This window comes from Globicephala melas, chromosome X (genome assembly GCF_963455315.2).
Source record: "Globicephala melas chromosome X, mGloMel1.2, whole genome shotgun sequence".
NCBI lineage: Eukaryota > Metazoa > Chordata > Mammalia > Artiodactyla > Delphinidae > Globicephala > Globicephala melas.
In genome coordinates this window covers 84423335-84445795 of record NC_083335.1, presented here as the reverse complement: position 1 = coordinate 84445795, position 22461 = coordinate 84423335, and the positions used below count along the sequence as shown (strand labels likewise).

Sequence of the window (22461 nt, the reverse complement as noted above, 5' to 3'; positions counted from 1 at the left end):
AGTACCCACACTCGTAACCTCTACAGTAAGTGGAAAAAATGAAGCCATAAAAGAGAATAAAAGCCAACACAGGTGAACATTTATCTCATTTTCAAGTGGGAAAGGACTTTCTAAGCACAAAACCAGAGACAGTAACCGTAGAAGAAAAGACTAACCTTGTTGACAATATAAAAACATCATAAGCATCACAAAACAGCATGAACAAATAGCAAAACAACTTCAGTAAATGATGAATTGAGAGAAAATATTTGCTATATATGTACGGCTGATGGAAGGCTAATATCCTTTTATATAAAGAGCTGTGACAAATCAATAAATAAAAACGATGAACACCCTATTAGGACTAAGGACTTGACCAGACAACTGAAAAAAAAAAAAAAAAGCACATATGGTCAACAAACAGTGTAAGTTATCGAAAGATGCAAATTTCAACAACATGGTAATATTTTTCTTACCTGTTATGTTGAGAAAGGATTAAAAAATGACAATACCCACCCACGGTTAGCTTGAGTAGAGGGAACATAAAACAGGACAACCTTTTGGAAGAACAATTTGCAGAGAGGGTCAGAAACCTTAAAAATGCACAAACGCTTTGCCCTAGCCACTCGATTTGTAGGAATCCGAGGAACTAATACGGGATGATTATGCGAAAAAACTAGAAACAACCCGAATGTCCAAAAATCAGCACTTGGTCGAACCAGTCGTGGTTCATACCAATGTGAGGACAGTCTGAACAGTTATGAAAGATCATACGTTGAAACATTTTTCAGTGACCTACAAAAATGCTCCTATTCATTGAATAAAGCAGAAACAAAAGCAATAGATAGCTAGATAGCATGATTCTAATTTGGTTAAAAAATACTAACAGTTAACACTCAGTGAGCACTTGCTAAGCCTGCAGAGACGAGGTCACCCCAGACCTGAATGGCCTGCTCTGTTCCTGGACATGGATCCTGGCCCTCCCCCCACAACACGAGGTCCTGAGGGTAGAATCCCACAGCTAAACCATGGTTGACAATTGCGTGAAGTGCCCCCCTGGAGGGTCTCCTCATGCGGTGCAAGCGCAAGTTCAAGTTAAGTGCTCAGCCCAACCCGACAGCCCACAATCCTCTTTCGATTGGGGCAAACAGAATTGATGCTCATTCTTGTAAAATGTAAATGTCCTCCTCGACATTACTCAACACACTGTTATTAAGCGCCAACTGTACAAAGCTCTGTGCTGGAGGCTGGGGGTAGAGGGGGAGAGGCAGGCAGGGGGAAGGCAAGACGAGTGAGCAGGAAAGGCGGCGGGAGAGACGGAGGAAAGGAGATAAATGGAGTGTGGTCAAGTTGGAGGAGACAGCGACAGGGGAGATGGTCAGAGCCAGAGAAAGACAGAGGGGTGGAGAGTCTGCGTGCCAGGGAAACAGAAAGAGAGGGGCAGAGAATCACGAAAAGAGTGAGACAGAGAGGGACGGGAGATATCGAGAGAGAAGAGCCAAAGGTATGTCAGAGACGTCGCTGATATTTCCAGTTACACCTGGACAGTGTTTCAAGTTGTTCAAAGCTCTGAGATTCATAAAGACTGGCAGCTGATATATTTAAAAAATCCTACCCGTCCACACATCGATCCATTTATTTATCTTTGCCTCTGCCTCAGCACTGATTAAGTACTTGATCTATCAGTCCTCTGGCGTTTGTTATTAGTATTATTACTGTAAAAAATACCTTACCTGACCAGGATCACAGGAGCTGCTGCGTGTGTCTTGCTGGTCCCCGAGGGCCCCTGACTACCCTCCAACCCAGTGCCTACCTCACTGTCGTCTCTTCCGCTGGACCCGCATCTGGTGGGGGAGAGCGGGGACACTCACCTTGGTGAAGTGGACTGACAGAAAAGGATCAGCCTGGCTTGTGGGAAACTGTCACATATCAAAAACAACTTTGCTTTTATACCGAGAAGAAAAACCACGGTGTGGAAGCCACAGACCTCTCTCTTCTAATAATCCAATTTTTTTTTTCGATGAGTGTGTACGCTGATAATCACGGGGTGGGGGGGGTTCTCATAGTTTTTTCTCTCTCGCTCTCTCTCTCACTCGCTCGCTCTGTTTCTCCTCTTCTTGATTATGAGACTTAAACGGAAATTTTGAAATTTTGGGTTTTTTGTTTGCCCTTTACGAGTCATCTGAAAATATGATTTCTTCCCCTCACTACAGAGGTGAGAGGTATCAATGAGATAACAGGGCTCATGAGAAACTACAGTTTTTAAAACAAAAGTGTGTAGAGTTAGAAAAAAAGGGAAAAGAACTCAAATCACAGGGACATCCCAGGCAGGGAGAGATGCCACTCTGTGAGTGAGGGGATATTTGAGGGTCTCTGGGGAAAGGAAGAAAGGAACTGAGATGCTACATGTGGATGGGAAACACCAGGGAAAGAAATGGAATAGGGCTGCGTTTCCAGAGGCCTTGCTCTGGTCCAGGCCTCAGTTTCCCCTTAAGTGGAATTGATACGGTCATCACGGTCTTACTGCCCAGGGGTGGGAGCTCCGGATACTCTTGCAACCCATCTTCTCACAGAGGGTGAGAGGCATGGAAATTACTTCATGGAGAAAAAATCAGGGAGTCCCTCCCTACCCCCGACAATTCACAGAATCCAAGAGTCTGAGAATCATTGGCTCCCAGAATCCACTGAACATCACTGAGTGAGGAAAGGGAGAAAAGTCTTGCCTCATTACATCTTAGGGCCTGAGAGCTCTGACCCAGAGGGGAAGGTCCCAACCAGGCCCCAGTATTAATGAATCCATCCTCACAAAGCCTAGAGAGGCTCGTTGGGACCCCAACCTTCTCATGGTCAGGGACACCATGGCCCGATGCTTCTGAGGCCCTCAGCCTTTGCGATTTTCTACTTCGAAAAGTCCCAGTTTCCAAGGATTTAGGATTCTAAATATCCACCATCATCCCCGTAGCCGACAATTTCTCAGATTTTCCATGTGCCAGATGCACCGCCGAACACTTTTCACAATTATCGTGTTCAATCCTCACCACAGCCCTTGGATTTCCATCTTGTCGTCATGGCCGTTATACAGATGGGGAAAACGGAGGCACGAAGTAGTCGGGCAACTTGCCCAATATCACAGAGCTGGAGGATAGGGGCCCTGCGTTCCATTGGTGCTGGGCTTTGAAACCGCCAGGTTTCCTTGAGCACAACGGTCTCAGGTTTTAAATTCTAGGCTGCAATGATAGGGAGGTTCTGAGATTTGGAGATTCTTCTGGGGGCTTGAAGGTTTCAGGTTGTCCAAGACTTGGCGGCTGCATTTCCTCACCTCCGCAGGCACCCCCTCCAACCAATGGTCAACAGGGGAGACCAGCCCCCAGGGGCTTCTCCTGACAGGCTGTGGCTGAGACTCCCTGCCCTTGGCTCTCCAGTGCCCTGCATGACCCAGAGTTCTGTCATCCAATGTCCACTCCAACCCGTCTGCAAGACTGGCTTCAGGCCTGGGAAAGAGAAATTGGAAACAGATTTTTATTCACATGGTATAAACCTACTGGCCAAGACCCCCCCTTTACCCCTTTGCTTCTTTTCCTCCCACCATCTCCCAAATCCTCAAAAGAAGGAGAGCCTCTTTCCTCAACTCAGACTCACCTTTCTGGAAAAGCCCAGAGGGGGCTGGTGGCCTGGCTTTGTGAAGACAAGAGAAAAAAAAATAGGTGAATAGAAAAAAAAAAAAACCTAAAAAAAATCAGCCAACAGCAATAAAAAAAAAAAGAACCCAACCCTCCCTACCATTAGTTCAAAACAAAACTTTCACTGGTTGAGGCTTCTGAGTTGGTGGGACATGTCTGAGACCCAAAGATGGCCTGTGTGTGCCAGGCAGGCAGGGGAGGCACCAAGTGGGGTGAGGTCTCAGGTTGAAGGCCTGCAGGGACCCTGCATACAGCAGGGGCTTAAAAGATATGGCATGTGGTTGGGAGCAAGAGAGGGGGTGAGGCGCGTGCTCATCAGGAGGGAGTCCAACTTTAGGGATGTCCCTAAGGTTAATTAATGACCCCTTGCTCCCTGTCGACTTGGTTCTGAACATTCCCTACATGTCCCATGTAACTATAAACCAGGTCAGTTCTAGAAGCCGAGGCCCCATTCCCTGCCTCAGGACCTGTTCCCTCCTGAGAGAGGGGGCTGGTTTTCTCTTTCAGGGTCCGAGGTGTGGGCTACATCCTCCCCAAACCATCTCTCCCTTACTGTCACTTGCTCCATGAGAGGAGTGCCAGAAAAGAAGGAGGAAAGCTGAGTGACGGGTGATGCTGCTGCTGCTGAGAGCCAGGACCCTTGCAGAATGAGGGCCGAGGGGTCAGGTGGGCAGAGGTCCCCATCTCCTCTCTGCACTGGACTATATCCTCTCACATGGGAGGCTTCCGGGGGAGAGTGGACAGGATTAAATAGAGAGGTTGGTGAAAGTCCCCAGAGAAGTGGGCCTTTGACAAAGACTTGAAGGAGGTGAGGAAGGGAGCCATGTAGATATCTGAGTAATTCCAGAGGAAACAGCCAGCGCAAAGGTCCTGAGGTGGGAGTGTGTCCGATTTGCTCAAGGTCTACTAAGGAGGTAAGAGTGTGGTTAGAATGGTGTGAGTGAGAGGAAGAGGAGTAGGAGGTGAGGTAAGAGAGGGGACTGGGGGGCCGTTAAACCATGCAGGACCTTGTAGCCCATGGTCAGGACTTTGGCTTTTACTCTGAGTGAGTAGGAGGCCATGGGAGGGTTGTGAGTAGAGGAGAGATGTGAACTGTCTTAGGACTTAACAGGATCCCTCTGATTGCTGAGTGTAGAATGGACTTTAGGAGTGAGGATGGAAGCAGAGGGATCAGTGAGAGGGAGGCTACTGCAATGATGAGGGAGGCTACTGCAGTCGCTACATCATCAGCGACTGATGATGGCGTTGGCAGTGGAGGGGGTGGGGAGAGGGTATATTCGGGAAATATATCGAATGGAGAGCTGACAGGATTTGTTGAAGGATGAGAGTCTTGGGGCCACACCGGGACACAGACAACACCCTAACTCTGTGGGCAGGAAGGAGTCCCTGGACTACTTAACAGCTTGAACTTTTAGGTGAGGAAAAAAAAGTTCTATCTTGTTTAAGCCCATATTATTTTGTGGGGTTTTCCCTGTTATTTGCAACTAAACATACTGATTGGTTCCTGGCCCATAACCCCACCCTGGACACTGAGACCTGAGGAGGGGAGCCCGCCGGTGGAACTGCCTCCCTCCTAGGGATGCTGTCAGAACCCTGCATACAGTAGGTGTTCAGAAAATCCTCCCAGGATGAAGGGGGAATGTATGAATGGCCATGTTCAGTGGACACAAGCTACAATTCTGTTCCCACGGAAGGTGGGATCTCAAAGGAAGAGTGAAAGGGGAATGAAAGGAGTCCACTAGATGAGGAAGAAGGAGCAGCACTCCTGGTAGAGGGAACAGTAGGAGCAGAGACCGGGGACAGAAAGAAGGGAGGTGAGGCCACTGTGGGGTGTGGAGCTTCAGTCCCGCAAGAAAGACAGGGCTTTGATTTGTGATTACGTTAGTCAATATCTGCCAACATGCCCGACCAACTCCTGGCTGCATAGTCACGGTCAGTGTTTTCTGAGCTGGAGTTAGAAAAAGCTAATCTTCCCCGAAAACTCAACCTTTCATTTGGCCATTCATTCAACAATGGTGCCAAGTCCTGGAGAACACTGAGGGTGATAATCAGGGGCATTCTCGGCTGGTGGCACCGCTCAAGCAAAGGCTCGGAGCTGGGTTGGGCAGACCCACTAACTGCAACAGGAGAGTCCGTTTTGCTTTCTCAGAGCTCACACTAGGATGCAGTCTAGGTCTTCAGGGGCTCTGGGCATTCATAGCCCTGGGGCAATAGGGAGTCACGGAGGGTTAAGGAGAAGGTAAATCCATCCATGAGAGGCATACTCTTTCTAAGGGCTGCCTGCACTCTACGGTTCAGAGGCCCGACCACTCTACAGCTCAGACGGCCTACGAACCTTCCTCTCCTCTAGCCTCCTTATTGGCTGTTCATCCCCTCCTTCACACCAGCTACAACATCCCCGTTGGCTCTGCTCTTTCCCGTCCCACCTCCGGGTCTTTCTGTCCCGATACACTTTCTAGCTTCAGCATTGGTTCATCCCGTTCTTGCACTGCCCCTTGAGGTCTCAACTGCCTTCACTCTGACTCCTCCATTGGCTATCTGCTACCTCTCTTCCTCGCTCTCGCCTTCATCACCCACCCCATTGGCTATTCCCCTCCAGTCCCGCCTCCGAGGCCACTCACATACCGCCTCTTGGTCACCTTTTGGTCTCCGTATTGGCTAGTTCCGCCCTGGCACCGCCCCTTGAAGGCGTAGTGCACACTCACAAGACTCTCCATTGGCTCGCTGCAGCCATTATCGTCATCCCTCCTCTACGTCACCGCTGCACGGCTCCCCATTGGCTGTTCGCTGTCTCTACCTTCCGTCCCACTACCTACGCAACCCATGGATCTCCTACTGTTCCGGCCTCTCCGTTCGCTCCCTGCTGCCCCCATCGCCTGTAGCCATTCCGTTTTCCCTGCCGCTCCCACGCCGCTCCCGCTCACACTTCCCCATTAGCTGTCCTACTTCTGCTCTCTTCATCCCGGACCCCGCACCCCACCATTCACGCATCCCCATTGATCCCCGATCATCCCGCCTCCTACACCGCCCACTCTCGGGTATCCCCATTGGCTGCGTGCTTCCCCTGCACTCGCTTCACCGTCTACGTCACGCGTGCGCGGCTCCCCATTGGCTCTCCGCTATACCTGTCGTCTCGCCGCCTACGACCCCCCCCCCGTGAGTCGTATCCCCCTCCCCCCGGCGCTGGCCTTCCCATTGGCTGCCCGCCCCTTCAGGCCCTGCCCCCGCCGGTCCCGCTGCCGGTGCCGTCGGTGCCGCCGCCGCCGCCGCCGCCGGTATGGCGCGCACGGCCCCTGTGGAGCCCCCGCTGCGGCATCCCGCGCCCCCCTCGCCGGCCGCGGGCGAGCCCCGTACCTCAGTCGAGGCAGCGGTGGCCCCGCGGAGGGTGCTGTTCGCCGACGAGGCCCTGGGGCTGCCGCTGGCGCAGCTGCGCCGCTACCGGCCGTGGGGCGGGCCCGGGGCGGGCAAGATGGCGGTGGCGGCCGGGCAAGATGGCGTCGGCGGCGGGGCTGACGAGGACGACGATGGCGAGGATGGGGATGAAGGGGAGGAGGAAGAGGAGTCTTGCCCCGAGCCCTCGCCGCTGTGCCCCGTTCCCGCTGGCGGGGGGTTTTACCTGGTGCCCACATTTTCGCTGCCGCCCGCGCCGGGCCGTCTGGAGCGCTTGGGGCGCGTCATGGTGGAGCTGGAGGCACTGCTGCCGCCTCCCGGAGCGGTCCCCGGGGGTGCCGGGGTGTGGGTGCCTGGGGGGCGCCCGCCGGTGCTGCGCGGGTTGGTCCGCGTGCTGAACCGCTCCTTTGAGAAGGCGGTGCACGTGCGGGCCTCACACGACGGCTGGGCTTCCTTCTGCGACCACCCAGCGCGCTACGTCCCGCGCAGCCCGCCGGGGGCAGGAGCGGGAGGACCAGGAGCAGGAGATCCCATCCTGGATCTGGGCCTTGGCTTGGGCCCCGGCCAGGCGCCCGCCTCCTCGCCCGACGACGGCGGCCGCACCGACCGCTTTGCCTTCCAGCTGCCCTTTGCTGAGGGTGCGGGCGATGGGGCGCGCCTGGACTTCGTGGTGCGCTATGAGACCCCCGAGGGCACTTTCTGGGCCAACAACCACGGCCGCAACTACACAGTCCTGCTCCGGATTGCACCCGCTCCCACACCCACTGATGCCGAAGGGCTGCCCCAGCAGCAGCAGCTGCAGCAGCTGGAGCCACAGCCCGAGTGCCAGGGTCCCGTGGAGGCTGAGGCCAGGCAGCTGAAGAGCTGCATGAAGCCGGTGAGGCGCAGGTAATGTCTGCCAGCGCCACCTCCGCCAACGCAGTGCTGTGTTTAGGATGGAGGACAAGCATTCCGACCCAGGAGCCCCTGAGGCCTGCTCTCCAGGACAGGGAGGAGGGCGCGTTCAGTCAGTCGGTCAAAGAGTAATGGAGACCGAACATGTGCTAGGCTGTGTTTTAATTACTGGGGTTTCATTCATTTATTGAATTGCACTGTAAAGCCCTGAACAAGACAGACATCTTACCTGCCCTCAGGGAGCATACAGGCTTTTATGAGAGACAGTTTGAAAAAACCAGCAGGTGGATAAGATACAGACGAATAAGTTTAGCTGCTGAGAGGAAAGTAAAATAGAGTAAGGGGACAGTTTGGGAGGGAATAGCTGCTTTAGGTAGGGTGTTTGGGGAAGGCCTTTGAGAAAGTGAGTCCTGGATGCTGATAAGAGTTATGCACAGATATGGGGAGGGAGAGAGTTTGTAGAAAAGGGAACAAGGAGGACTTTCTGAGGAGGTACTGTGTAAACTGAGCCTTGAATGATAAAGAGGAATAGTTTTGCACACATAATGGGAGCAGAGGTGTTCTAGGGAGAGAGAACAGCAAGTGCAAAGGTCCTGAGGTGGGACTGAATCTGGTGTGAACGAAGGGTAGTGTGCTGGAGCGGAGAGAACTGCAGTGATATGGTAGTGTGGACCAAGGTCCTTACCAGTGGGAGGCAGGGAATCTGATCCCCATTTGATGGAGCAGGAAGCCAGAGTTCTAGAGGGAGAAACTGGTTGAGGAAGTGATGGCTCCTGGCTTTTCCAGTTTGACCATGTCTGACCTTGAAGCCTGTGCAGTCTCTTTACTGTTTTGCTCTAATTTGGTCTGATATCTCCTGTGGAGTTGAGGGGCTGAGCCCCTGCTCTCACAAGAAGCAGTGGCTCTGGCAGAGGCAGAACCAGATGGGCCTGGACTGGAAGCTCTTTACCTTTGTTTTTGCTGTACCACCTGTGACCATTCAGGGCTTGGGAGAAGGAACCACTTAACCCCAGAAGCCCCTGATACAAGATCCTCCTGGGTTTTCCCTATCAAGCCATGAGTTCTTCAAGAGTAGCAGCTAGGCCTGATTTTGGGGGGAATCACCTAAGTCTAACCTGGGATAAGTAGATTCTCCAAGCACATGTGGGAAATGCATACATTTCCCTGCTCCTGGGAGGACTGGAAATGGGAATGGGAAAATGCTGTTTGGACCTTGTATATGCTTGATCAGAAGCCTCTGGCTGCAGCAAGATGTTTGTGATCCTGGAAGGGCCTTAGGCTGTGAGTGGTTCAGAAGGGTCTAGCTTGGGGCTTGTGGGCAGATGTGCCTGGGTAAGTGAGCAAGCAGACAAGTACCTACTTACCAACCTGTGTTGGTAACAGTAACCTGAGACTATCTGAGCAGGGTAGGCAGCATGGCTTTCCTTACAGGCGTAAGAGTGTGGATTCTGACATCAGTGCCTGGGTTCAAATCCCAGTCCTGTCATCTGTTAGCCTTATGATCTTGGCCAACTCATTTAACCGCACTGTGCCTCAGTACCCTCATCTGTAAAGCAGAGAGAATTATTGCAGCTACTTCACAGGAGATGAGTAAGAGCACTCAGAACCAAGCCTGGCTCTTAGTAGTGCCGTATAGGTGTCAGTATTAATGCTTAGGGAATCACAGATAGTTCCTTGGATTCCCCTCCCAAACTCTGCTCTGTCCATCACCAGCTGTGTAGCCTTGCCTCAGTTTCTTCATCTGTGAGCCTCCGTTTTCTCATCTGCTAAAGGGGAACGACAGTCAATTTGTGTGCTTGGATTGGACGCAGCAAGCATGGGCAAGGTAACTGAAGCATGGTGTTAGCTTTGAAAGATTAACAGTGGCCAACATTTACTGATCTCTGTGTTGAGAGCTTCAAGTTTGTTCTCTCCTGAGTCCCACTGTGCATGCTGTGTGGTGTAGGTGCTATGGTTATGCCCATTTAATAGAGGGGGAAACTGAGGTAGCTCAGAGAAGTGAGCCAGCTTGTTCAAGTACACTCAGCTAGTGAGTGATAGGACCAGGGAGGAGACGGTAGGGACGTTTTTTAAAAACTACTGTTCCTCTTGAAGGCCTGATAGGATTCAGGGCAAATTCTGCATTTCGCTCCAGGTGTTCCCATGTTCCTAGCATGTCTTGCTTTCCTTCTAGCTTTTTTTTTTCCTTTATTGATCTTAAGTGTGAAGCTCAATAGATTTTTACATATGTATGCCCTTGTGAAACCATCACCCAGATCAAGATATCCAGCCATTCCAGTGCCCCTCGCCTTAATTTCTGTCACTTTTCCTCAGTCGTCATTCCAGCTGGCTGTCGTGGGAGCCTTGTCTGTAAGACGTGTCAGTTTGGGTAACAGAGTTTGGTCATTTTAGAGTGTGAAAGGAAGGGAACAGAGAAATCAAAAGCTTGCAGGGCCAAGGTGGGTGGGAGGGTGTTTTTCTTTTAACATACATGGGTGGTTTTAAGGAGAAATTGAAGCAGCCCGTTCAGACAATTGTTTTGGTATCTGGCCCCAGGTCTGTGGTTCCTAACATGACTTATGATATTATTTTAAGTGGGCAGATGGCTTTTCGATAGCTTCTTTATCTTGATCTCAGCTCTTGCAAAGGGGAGGTCGGTGCTCATTGCAAGATCAGCGATAAGATTTTCTTTGTAGGTCGGTGGCTTTCTTGGCGAGTACATTTCAACTTATTATTGTTTTAAAACCTGCGTGCTGCCGGTGACTTGGAGTGCTGTTGGAGAACAGCCGCTGCCTGCGACCCAGCCCTTCTGGGAGGTGGTAGAGGATCTTAGGGGATAGCCTCAGCCTGCGGGAGCCCTGTTGTAGAGGGCTTCCCATTCAGGAAGTGTTGCCTGCAGGTCCACTGTGCACCAGCACAGCCACGTCACGTGGGGACACGGGAGAAGTCTGTGCTAGCCCTCGGGATACAGCTCAGAAACTGAAATGGCTGCATTCCTCGAGTTGCTGGCCCAGGCTTTTGATAACCCTTAGGCTTAGAGCTGATCCATCAACAAGCATTTATTGAGGGCCTACCATGTGCTGGGCACAGTGCTAGGTTCAAACAGGGCCAAAGCTGCAGACTGGCGCTAACATGTCAAAGGGCCGGTGGTGGAACCGGGTGGGAGGGGCAGGGATGGAGGGTTTGTTGTACAAGACCTGGCAGAGACCCTGCGGAGTATTTGCGTGTACAGTCTCATCTAATCCTTTCAACATTCCCTGTGAGATAGATGGTTTCGATCCCTCTTTTCTGGATGAGCAAACCGAGGCTCCCAGAGTCCAAAATCCCAGGGCTGGTGTGGGGAGGAGAGCCCTCCAGGTCTGCCTTGGCTTAACACCCTTGGGAGGTGTCCTATTCCTTTTAAAAATAAAGACCAAGAAAGTTGCAGCATGGCTTTTGAGCACCCCATGACCTCTCCCCCAGTCTGGCCTCCAGGGCATCTAGTCTCACTTCATGCCATCCTCTGCCTTCTGAGCTTCTGTCACTGTGGTCTTTCCAAGGTGCTTTCCCCCTTCCTGCCTCAGGGACTTTGTCCATGCTGTTTCCCTCATCAGGAATGTTGGTGCGGTTCCCACTGCAGTCTCATTTTGATCCTTCAGTTTTAAGAGTGCTTCCTCCTGGAAGCCTGTCCATCCCAACCACCTCAGGCCCGGGTCTTTTTATAGCAACTGACCAGCCAAGCAGGCAAGCCCTGTTAGAGAATGTCATAGAGCAGAGGAGATGAGCATTGCCACAAATCCAGGGTCATTTTCCACCCTGCCTGGCAGTCCTACTGTTTTATTCTGATCCACTCTTGTCTCGTCCCTGAGGTGACTCTTTCAAATGTTCTTTACCTTCAGACTTCCTGCTTCAAAAAAACAAGTAGAAACTATAAGAATGGAACTCCCCACAACTTGTAGCCCCCAAGCCTGCAAACTGATTTCCCTCCTTTGTGTTACAGGGGAGGAGGGAGGTCCTTTTCCTCCCTCAGGCCAGTCTCCCCATTTGTGCCCTGGGTTCCATTTTTCTGCCACTTGCTCCAGAACCTGACATAATCAGTTACCCTTTCTCTCCTGGCAGCTTTTCACTGCCCTCCTCGCTTGAGCCTCTCTATTGGCCTTTATACATGCCAGTGTCTCTGCTGTCTTAGAAATCTGTGCTTTGACCCCACCTCTGTCCCCACTGCTCCTGGCCAGCACCCAATCACCCTTCTCCCCTTCACTGTCGACCCCCCTCTAAAGAGTTGCCTACACTTGTCTTCTCCACTCACTTCTGCCCCTGCATCTGCCAGATTCCATAGGTGGTTTTTTGGAGTTCTTGAAGTGGTTGAGCACTCCTATTTAAAACACTTTCTTACCTTGCCTTGGGACCATCCTCTGCTGCTTTTCCTCTGAACTCTCTGGTTCTTCTCTTTCTCCCTACTCTTTCCTTCAGCCTCATACATACAAACTCAGTATCTCTACTTGGCTGATGTCTCAAAGATGCCTCAAACTCCCCTTGTTCGAGATTGACTCCATCACCTCCTCCATAGAGTCCTCAGCAGCCCCTCGCTCCCTGACCCCTCCATTGCTCATTTTCCTTCTAAGCATCTTAAGCCCTCCCTGACCCTGTAGTCTGGGCCAAGGCCCCTTGTTCTAGGGCATTCTTTCCTTTTCTGAAGGCCCTGACCTCAGTTTGTAGTTAGACCTTCATTAGGGGATTATCGGATGACCCTCTCTGCCCTGCTAGACTGTAAGCTCCGTGAGGGGTAGGGACATGGTCTGCTTTTGTTCACCACTGTATTCCCACAGGGCCTGCCACGGTGCCTGGCACTTAACAGGTGCTCAATAAATGTTTGTTGAAAGAATGAGTGTGAGTATCTTTTTTTGATGTCTTCCTGCACGCTAAATTGTAAGCTTCCTAGTCGGGTTTGCTCACCATTGTGTCTCCAGAGTCTGGCCCTGGGCTGATGCACAGTAAGCCCTCAATGATTTTCAGGTGTGCCTGTAGCTGAATGGATGGGGACCCAACTTGCTATCTGAGTTGGCAGTTGGGAAATCAGAACAATCAAAGTCGAAACAGGATGGGCCAGGGGTCATCTTAGTTGTCTGGAGTGAGGATTTTAGTGTGAAAGTGATCCTCTTTTATTCCACGGAAAACTGATAGGGCATCATGGTCGAGGATGTGGGCCTGAGGCCACGTGTTATGAAAGCAGCACAGCCAGAATCTGAGCTGGGTGCTCCTGCTCTGGTGCCCCAGTTCTCAACTGCTGTGCCGGGCTGGGTGATGTGTCTTACCAGCTGGGCAATGCTGGGCAAGTTGCTTTCCTCTTCAGAGCCTCAGTTTCTCTCAGTGGGAATTTGGAGTGGAGTACTGTTTGTTAAGCACTTTAAAGGAGACTTTCAAATATTTCCTCAATCTGCCTAACAGCTCTCTGAGGTAAGTATTACTATTATACCCTCTTCACAGATGAGGAAACGGAGGCACAGAGAGGTTAAGTAACTTGCTCCAGGTCACACAGCTGGTAGGTGGCAGAGCTGGGGTTATTCAAAACTACATGTCATGACCCTTTATTAAGATGTGAAATAAATTTACTGGATTCCAACAAACATTAAAAAAATAGCATAGAAAATAATGAGTGCATCACTACATGTAGTAAAGGTAAGTTATCTCATTCAAAGAACAACTGGTTTTCAGAGATATGTATATATGGGTGTGTGCTGGGTTATGATGTAAAACGTATTTCTTACCGTGGGTCACGGCCAAATGAATGAAGTCATTGCTGTAGCAGAAGCTCATAGCACAACAAACTGCTCAGCTTCCTCCCTCTGCCCTACTGGATTGTCCATAAGTCCCAGAACTGACACTGACACAGACTAACTGGGGAAGACAGAGCAGTACCCCACATAACTTGGTGGCTTTCACAGCCTCCTTCAAACCCTGTTGTTTTTAGAAAGCAGATGGCTCAGGGTAACTGGGATTCCAAGTATCTCGGGCAGATTTCCGAAGCCACCTGTCCCCTCGGAGAGTCAGCGTTATCTTCAGGCTGACTGCATGGGAGCTGGGGTCTACTGAGTTTCCCTTTGGGTTTCAGTGCATGACCCACTTTGGGCTGGCCAGGTTCTTTGAAAACACGAGTGTTGGGGGTGCTCTCAGAGGACTTGGGTGGTGGTGGCAGTGATGTGACTGCTCTGAAAGTCTGCTTTGCTCTTCTCCACAGAGGTTGTCAGCCCTCATTTGCTCACTCACTCTCTGACTGTGGCGATTGACTTTTTTGTTCTGTCTTGGCTGGCCTAGGCTGGGGCCCACAGCACCTCTTTCTGAAATCTCACACCCTGGTCTCCCTGGGTGCCTTCTGAGGTCAGGCCATTGAGTCTCCTGATGGCAGGAAGACTTTTCACACCCAGGAGACAGGCATGCAGGCCTGACACGGCCCATCCTAGACTACACTGTCTTGACTAGTTCTCGTGAGAGCACCCAGAGGATGAGTGCCCAAGATGCCCCCTGGTCTGTGCTCCAGTTCGTGACTGCCCACTGCCCTTGAGGCAATACCACGTGGTGTGTGTGGGGTTGGTGCCAAAAGAGCAAGTTTCCTTCTCGAAAATTAGCAAGCATACGGGAGGTACAGTTTTGTTCTTAATCTCCCTCCCCATTTTTCTAAGAACCCCTCTTCTCTGTTACTGATTAGTGAGTCAGTATACATTTGTACTCCATTTCTATCACTATCCTCCTTTTGATTAAAGTCATAGCTGCCTCCGAATATTTACTGTGAAAGACAGTTCAAGGATATTTAGTGTTTTTTTTTTTAAGCCCACAGTTTCACACACTGTCTTCAAAATGGAACCCTCTTTGGATGTTATCAGTGTGGTGTGTAGTTAGTAGTTAGTAGGTGTAGATACTGTTCCTTGAGCCTCAGTTTCTGCATTTGGGAACAGTTTCTGCAAAGGGAAGGGTGTTGCTTTGAAGGAGAGATGTGAGGGTTTTCAAATGACTTGGTGTATCAATGAAAAGGGCCCACGGTGGAGGAGGTGAACAATAGATGCTGTGCCTCCTGCTTTCATCTCTCTGACTTTGGAAGTAGGGAGAGTGACCTGTGTACTTCTGCTGACTTCGTGGATTTGGGGATTGGCTGAATTACTTGACGTGATTTTTGGATGTTCCCCCTCTTCTCACCCTCCCCGGCTTTGGAAGAGATGTTCTGGGGACTGAAGGATTTGTTTTGTATTTGTTTTTCTTCTCTCTCTTTTTCCTTCAAATGGACCATGAAGTTCTTTTCCTGCTGGTTGGCTGCATCCTGAGTTCCCCTCTCTTCTCTCTCATGTACATCTAGGACTCTGGAGTGGCTTTTAGAAGCCTGGTTATCATGCACCTGCACTGGGCCAGATGGCAGGGGAAGGCTTGCCTAGCCCTGCCCTGGGAGGAGGGCTGCCTCTCTGTTTGTTTGCGGGTCTTGAGGATGCTTGCTTTAGAAGACCCTAGGAAGATGACATTTTCTCTAATGAAGGACTACACCAGCAAAAGAAGTCAGCAGAAATTGTGTTGGGCCACAAATCCAAAGACCTGGATTTTTGACCTACTAAGGGGAGTGGTGCAGAGCCAAGCCAATTTGCTCTGAATCCCCCTTTCTCATCCGTGAAGTGCAGGAATTGATGGCTGGGCTCCTGGAGTCACCTACTTCATGCCCTGTAGTCTTCTGACTCAAATACCTCTGGTGTGATGTGTGAGCCCTAGTCTGTGGAGAAAACCAGATGGTCCCTTCCAGATCTTCCAGACTCTAGATCCATGTACATGGTTCAAGCTTCCTCCCCAAGGGTGCTAATAAAAACCAGTTCTTGCAGCTATTTCTGTGTCTGGTGGTCTCCTAGCCACATGTCCCCTGAAGGCAGGGAAACTGGGAATGAGAGTGTGGGCAAAAGGCAGATCAAAAGCAAAGCTTGAATGAAGGTGGAGGGAGGGATCTTGTCTATTATTGCTGCCTCTTTCTATCTGCCCTGGAAAGGATTGGAGATGAGGCTGTGGTAAGACCCCAGCCTCCCTCATCCAAGAAGCAGCAGTTTGTTGGTTGAGAGCACAGACTTAGAAGCTGAATGACCTGGGTTTCGATCTTTGCTGCATGACCTTGAGCCATTTACTTGGCTTCTGTTTCACCATCTGTAAGATGAGGATAATAAAATTGCCTACTTCAAAAATGTAAAAGTACCTATCTCATAGGGTTCTCATGAGAATTAAATGAATATATGTGAAGCTATGTTATGCAGTACCATAGTAAGCACTATATTCAGGTCAGCTAGTGATATTCTGTTTCTGTAGGTAATTGTGAAGGGAACTGATTATGTGTTTTCAAAAAAGTTGCAACCACTTACCGAAATGTCAACATCATCCTGTTACTTCTGAGGAAGAAAAAAGGTTTGAGTTATTACCTCAGCTCTTTTCAGGTCTCCGCATGTGTTTTAGTTAATGGTTCCCTCATTTGCCTTAATTTGTAAGCAGTTGATACTCATTGGTGAGAATGAGAACAGCGATTTCTCCATGATCCTCATACCCTCACCCCTGGCAGGGACTGACTGAAATACCCTTGGTTTCCACCACTCAGACCTTGGGTCTGACTTGCCTGGCAAATGAGGAAAAAGACCAACAAATATCTATGCTTGATTCAGCCCCTGCTCTGTGCCAGGCCCTGGTGTCTGGCTTGATGTCCTCATTTCCCTCGACTGCCCTGTGCTTGGTGTACACATGCTGGCTCCCCTGTGCTCCGTTTTAAGGTGAGGAGGGTGAGGTTCAGGGAGGTTAAGTGCCCTGCCAGGCTGATATGGCGATGGGTGGAGGGTTGGCGGAGGGACCTAGGCCTCTGTGATCTCAGGTTACTGCCTTTTCTGCTGACCTCCTTCCCATTCTCCAGTTGCTTCCTTCCTTCCCTTTGCTGTTTCCTGTGCCCCACAGTCCTTGCTTGCCCTTTCTTGGAAAAGATGGTTTCCTCCACAGCCAGAAGTATACTCTAAAGAAATGATCCAAAATGTTCATTAAGCTATGCCCAATGATGTCTGCCAAAGTCTGCTTTGTGGGAGCAAGATGAAGGAAACAACCTAGCTGCCTAGTAGGAAGGGAATGGCTACGTACATTAAGGTCAACCCATGTGATGGGGGTAGTAGCAGCCATTTCAAATGTTTACAAAAGTATGTAATGCTGCTTCTTACTGTTAAATGGACAAAGCCAGCTGCAAAATTATGCCCGCAGAATCTAAACGATTCACAGAATGTGTGGAATGAAATTTTCCAAAATGGTAACGATGGTTGCCTCTGGCTGATGTGTGACTTTTCTCCTGCTTCCTTACGCTTTCCTGTATTTCGTCAATTTTCTACAGTGAGTGTGTAGGACTTTATGACCAGAGGATAGAAAGAGGCAGCAGAAGAGAAAACAGCAGCTGTCAGGTGAGGGTGGGCCAGCAGAGAGGCTCAGAAGGTGCCGGTAGGTGGCAGAACCGGCCTTTCAGGGCATCAGATCCATGCATTCTCTCCTCCGCCCCACAGGCCTAACGAGGAGGAGCTGAGGATGAAGAGTGCAGACGATAATACCCCTGCTGTGGGTAAGCAATTGGCAGGCTGGGGACTTTTAGCTTATATTTACCATTTCTTTCTTCCTCCCCTTTTCTTTCTCCACAAATTAAGAGGCATCTTCTGCCTTAGACTGTCACAGAAAGCTTCAGAGGCAAATCTGCCAGTTGGCTAGAAGAGTATATTTTCTTAACCAAACCAGGCTTGTTTATACCCTTGCCTGGCCCCGACGCTGTCCTCTTCTTTCCAGCAGAGCGTCCTGATGTCCAGGAGTCAGTGGGTCCCTTGGTGGCCCCCACGCCTCTCCGTCCGTGGCCCCAGATGACACTTCAGGTAAGCAGGCCTGGCAGCCTCTGGATGGACAGCCCGATGGGAGGCTGGGTGGTGGGGCTGACTTGCTCTGGGTCTCCCCTAGGTTGGGGGGTGGCCCCCCAAATCAGAACTTGGTGGCAGAAGGGTAGAATGCAGTTATTTGCCTGGCCTTATAGAAATGTCATTTGTTAGTTTAGCAAATATTTATTGAGTGCTTGCTCTGTGCCAAAGACTGTTAGGGACACTGGTAATACAGTAATGACCCAAACACTGTCTCTTCATGGGGCTCACTTACATTTTAGTGGAGTGAGACATAATAAAACAAAATAGCAGTTAAAATATATGGTATTTTAGATGATGATGAGTGCTAAGGAAAAAGGAAATAAAGGGATAAGGAGAGAGAGAGAGTGTATGTGTGTGTGTGGGGGGGTGTTGGGGGAGGGAAGACATTTGCAACTTCAGATTGGGTGGCCAGGGAAGGCCTTGGTGGTCAGTGAGATTTGAGAGAAGATCTGAAGAAAGTGGAGTAGTGAGGCATGTGGATAACTAAGGTAAGGGAAGAACATCTCAGGCAAGTGCAAAGTCCTCAAGGTGGGGCCGTGGCTAGTATGTGTGAGGAACAGTGAGGAGGAGGCCGTGCAGCGGAGCAGAGTGAGTGAGGGGGAGCGGCAGGAGGTGAGGTGGGAGAAGTGGAGGCACAGATCACATGGGGCCTCACGGGCCATGGAGAGGACTCTGGCTTTTACTCTGAATGACAGGGGAGCCGCAGGAGGGTCTTGAGCAGAGGAGGTCCATGATCTGACTTAGGATTTAACAGGCTTCCTCTGGCTGCTGTGAGGAAAATGGACTGCAGGGTTGAGGGTGGAAGCTGGGGGACCCTGAGGAGGAGGCCACTGCAGTGGTCCAGGTGAGCGATGCTGGTGCTGGCAGGGAGATAGAGAGATTCTAGAGATGTAAGTGTGTGTGTGTGTGTGTGTGTGTGTTAACTTTTTATTACAAAGATTTTCAAACATATAACAGTAAAGAAACTGGGAATTCCCTGTCAGTCCAGTGGTTAAGACTCCGTGCTTCCACTGTACAGGGCATGGGTTTGATCCCTGGTCGGGGAACTAAGATCCCACATGCCATGCGAGTGGCCAAAAAATAATAATAATAAATAATAAAAGTAAAGAAACCAGTATAATGAATCCACATATACTCATCACCCAGCTTCAACAAATTTCAACACGTCCATTCCTACATTTCTCTATACCCCAGCCCCTCCTCTCACCTTCCCTATGGAATTATTTTGGAAAAAATCCAGACTTTATGTCATCCTTGAATACTTTGGTTTGTATTTCAGAAAATTAAGCACTCTTTACAAAAACCCCACAATGCCACGTTACCCCTCAGAAAATTAACAATAATTCCTTAGGATCATCAAATATTTGGTCAGTGTTCAAATTTCCTTGTCTCATAGGTGTTTTAGGGTCCAAACAAGGTCAATACATTGTATTTGGTTGATGGGTCTTTTTAGATTTTTAAATCTGTCTCACTTTTCTTGCAATTTGTTTGTTGAAGAAGCCTTGTTTGTCCTATAGAGTTTCCCACAGTCTGGATTTGGCTGATTGCATCCACGTGGAAACACATTTCTACTCCACTTTTATTAATTTATTCTATTTAATTAATTTCATCTAGTATTAAATTTAATTACTATTACTTTTATTAAATATAACCTGTTATTATTAAATTAATTTAAATAGAATTGATTCTACTTAATTCTATTTATTAGCTGGAATTCTTCTCTAAAGAAAAACTTTCTCACATCAACTATTTGGCTACCTTGAACATATATGCCCTGAGGGTATATAGTTTGTATAGAAAAAGCTGGATAAATACTTAAAAACTTCCCTTTTATTTACCAGTTTTCAGAAGAAATGAACTTCTCCAAAGGTGACCAATTAAGGGTTTTAAGTTTTGGGGTGGCATTAATAACTCATAAATTTTAAACATATTTGATGAGTTTCAACCCATTGCACCTATTTATTTATTTTGACACTTAAATTGAATTGTCTCTGGCCAGTGGGAGCTTATTTTCATTGGCTCTAGAGTTCTTTTTTTTTTTTTTTTTTTTTTTTGAGGTACGCGGGCCTCTCACTGTTGTGGCCTCTCCCGTTGCGGAGCACAGGCTCCGGACGCGCAGGCTCAGCGGTCATGGCTCATGGGCCCAGCTGCTCCGCGGCATGTGGGATCTTCCCGGACCGGGGCACGAACCCGTGTCCCCTGCATCGGCAGGCAGACTCTCAACCACTGCGCCACCAGGGAAGCCCTCTAGAGTTCTTTTGATACATCCCCAACATTCTTTGAGCACTTTCTCACATTCTTGTATGTCAATATGTCCCAGACTCATCTTGTACTTTCCCTGCCCCGAACCTGGGAACAGTCAGTTATTTCAGAAGCCCTGATTCCTTTCAGTGGAGAATGGTATTTAGAAACCAAGATCTGGGTGCTAGATGTGCTTGTTGCTACTAGATTGGTCATTGTTTCTAGGCCTTGTCAAAAGACAGGGCTAGGAAATACATTTTGTTTAAAAGAGAAAATACATGAATTCATATGGATATTCTGGATATGTTTTGGAGGTCAACCAACAGTAGTTACTGATAGTCATTCACCAGATATTGGTGCCCACTGAATTTCTCAGCTTTATGATCTACAGGAAGCCCCCTTTTATTCCACCTAATTTTGTTATTTTAATGTAGACGTAGTCTTTGGAGTTAAGAAAATTATAGTTCTTTATGGAGTTTTCACTTGGAAACACCTGTGGGGCTGGATGTGCGCTGTCACCAGTTCTCACTGTCTCTGCTTGTCCCATCCCTTCCTCTTCTTCATTCCCTTCCCTTTCTCTCCCCTCCCTCCCCCCCTCCCCTATGGCTCCAGGTTTCTGAAGTTACAGTGACTGGCAAACCCCCAGAGGAAGGTGATGTTCCCAGAAGCAGTCCACCTGTGGCTTTCACAGAGGTCCCCCAGGCACCGGCCATCAGGATTCCCCTCTCTTCCTCCCTCTGTGGCCTGGGTGGCTCTCCCAGGGACCAGGCCTCGGGGCCCGATGCAAGTGAGGGGGCAGCTGGGCCTTTCCTGGAACCCAGCCAGCGACAGGTGGAGGCTACGTGGGAAGTATCCAGAGAGAATGGAAGGGGCCGAAAGGACCCCATAGTGGGAGCTATCATGGATGAGACCCCTGGGGGTCTGGAGGTCGTGAGTGGGTTGGAGGAGCTGCTTGGCGAGGACACCATTGACCAGGAGCTGGAGCAGCTCTACCTGTCCCACCTGAGCCGCCTGCGGGCTGCCGTGGCTGCTGGTGGGACAGGAGGTAGTGGGGAGGGCCCCACAGATGGGGGGGTATCTCCCAGCCATCCCCTGGGCGTACTCACGGACCGCGACCTGATCTTGAAGTGGCCTGGCCCCGAGCGGGCCCTGAACAGTGCCCTGGCTGAGGAGATCACGCTGCACTATGCCAGGCTGGGGCGTGGTGTGGAGCTCATCAAGGACACCGAGGACCCTGATGAGGAGGGAGAGGGGGAAGAGGGGCTCCCCATCATACCCTCCAGCCCAGAAGGGGACACCCCCAAGGAATCGCCTCCGGAAATCCTCTCTGGGGCCCATCCTGTGGTAGCCACTATGGGAGATGTGTGGCTCCCGTGGGCAGAAGGCTCAGGATGTAACAGCCCTGTGGTTCTGAGTATGGAGGGTCAGTTCACTGGGGCTCCAGAGAAGGGGATGGGCAAGGACGCTGACTCTTTGCATGTGAATAGGGTGATAGCTGGGGTGACTGGGTCACCAGGGGGGACAGAAGTCCAGATGGAGTTTACCACTGAGTTGGCAGACAGATCGGTTTCTATATTCGGCAAGGAGCCAGCTGCTCCAGTCCTGCAGGGGCAAGATCTCCCCCTCCTTGGTTCCTTGGGGGCTGAAGTCTGTCCTTCCAGCCTGGCCAGGCCCCATGTGAGCTCCCAGGATGAAGAGGGTTCAGGCCCAAGCCTTGAGCCCCCAAAGAGGTCTCCAACCCTAGCAGCCCCTGCAGAGAGTGTGTGTGTATTGCCTCCCCAGCTCTGGGGGCCCTTGACCCAGACTCTGGGGGTCCTGGCTGGGCTGGTGGTGGTCCCTGTGGCTCTGAACAGTGGTATGTCCCTCCTGGTGCTTGCGCTGTGCCTCTCTCTGGCCTGGTTCTCGTAGGAGCTGCTTGTGAGATCAGCAATAACAGGCTTCCCCCTCTCTGGGGAGGGGTAGCCCCTCCCCCCAGAGGGTTCAGATGGGATGTGTGGCCTGTACAGCGAAGGGTCCTTTGCTTCTGAGAATGCTTGACTGGAGAGAGGCCTTCCTGTCCCTTAGCTCTCCAGTCAGCGTGGGGCTCCCTGCAGTGATACCAGTGGAGAGAAACAGCATGGGTGGATGGTGTGAGTGAGAACTTTCAGAATGGAACTGGGCATGTCCTCCCTTCCCATCCCCCCCCCAAGCCTGTATTTATTTTTGTATAATTCTCTGGATGAGGGAGAGTGGTCATGAGCTGGTCTTGGGGCACAATTACCCAGAGATATATTTATTAACAGCCAACCTGTGCAACCTGCTGGAGCTTTATTTTTAATTTAATTTATATAGAGTACCTATTATTATATGCCACAATACAGCTCTATGAGAAACGA

General features: G+C 50.2%; 2 protein-coding genes across 6 annotated transcripts in view; one reads left to right on the top strand and one right to left on the bottom strand.

Annotated features, from left to right (window-relative positions):
• FOXP3 (forkhead box P3) overlaps positions 1 to 7194 on the bottom strand; it is a 19141-nt gene extending 11947 nt beyond the window's left edge. For all 4 annotated transcript variants that reach the window (XM_030846777.2, XM_030846778.2, XM_060293057.1 and 1 more), the window contains exons 1-2: positions 7014 to 7194; positions 1851 to 3470 (exon numbers count right to left, since the gene is read on the bottom strand). The gene's annotated coding sequence lies outside the window, so the exon portion shown is untranslated. The remainder of the gene's footprint in view (positions 1 to 1850; positions 3471 to 7013) is intronic.
• On the top strand, positions 6930 to 22461 carry PPP1R3F (protein phosphatase 1 regulatory subunit 3F). Of its 2 annotated transcripts, none has more exons than XM_030846772.2 (4): positions 6930 to 7937; positions 17447 to 17502; positions 17724 to 17803; positions 20699 to 22461. In XM_030846772.2, exons 1-4 carry the CDS (start codon positions 6937 to 6939, stop codon positions 21992 to 21994), a joined length of 2433 nt encoding a protein of 810 aa, XP_030702632.1. In that variant the 5' UTR covers positions 6930 to 6936; the 3' UTR covers positions 21995 to 22461. The 2 variants fall into 2 exon arrangements, with proteins under 2 accessions (XP_030702632.1, XP_030702631.1); XM_030846771.2 differs by having other exon boundaries at positions 17721 to 17803.

Coding starts and splice junctions, on each gene's coding strand:
- PPP1R3F (XM_030846771.2), top strand. CDS start 6,937: ATGGCGCGCACGGCCCCTGTGGAGCCCCCGCTGCGGCATCCCGCGCCC. Junction 7,938..17,446: donor ATGAAGCCGGTGAGGCGCAG/GTAATGTCTGCC, acceptor TCCGCCCCACAG/GCCTAACGAGGAGGAGCTGA. Junction 17,503..17,720: donor CGATAATACCCCTGCTGTGG/GTAAGCAATTGG, acceptor TCTTCTTTCCAG/CAGAGCGTCCTGATGTCCAG.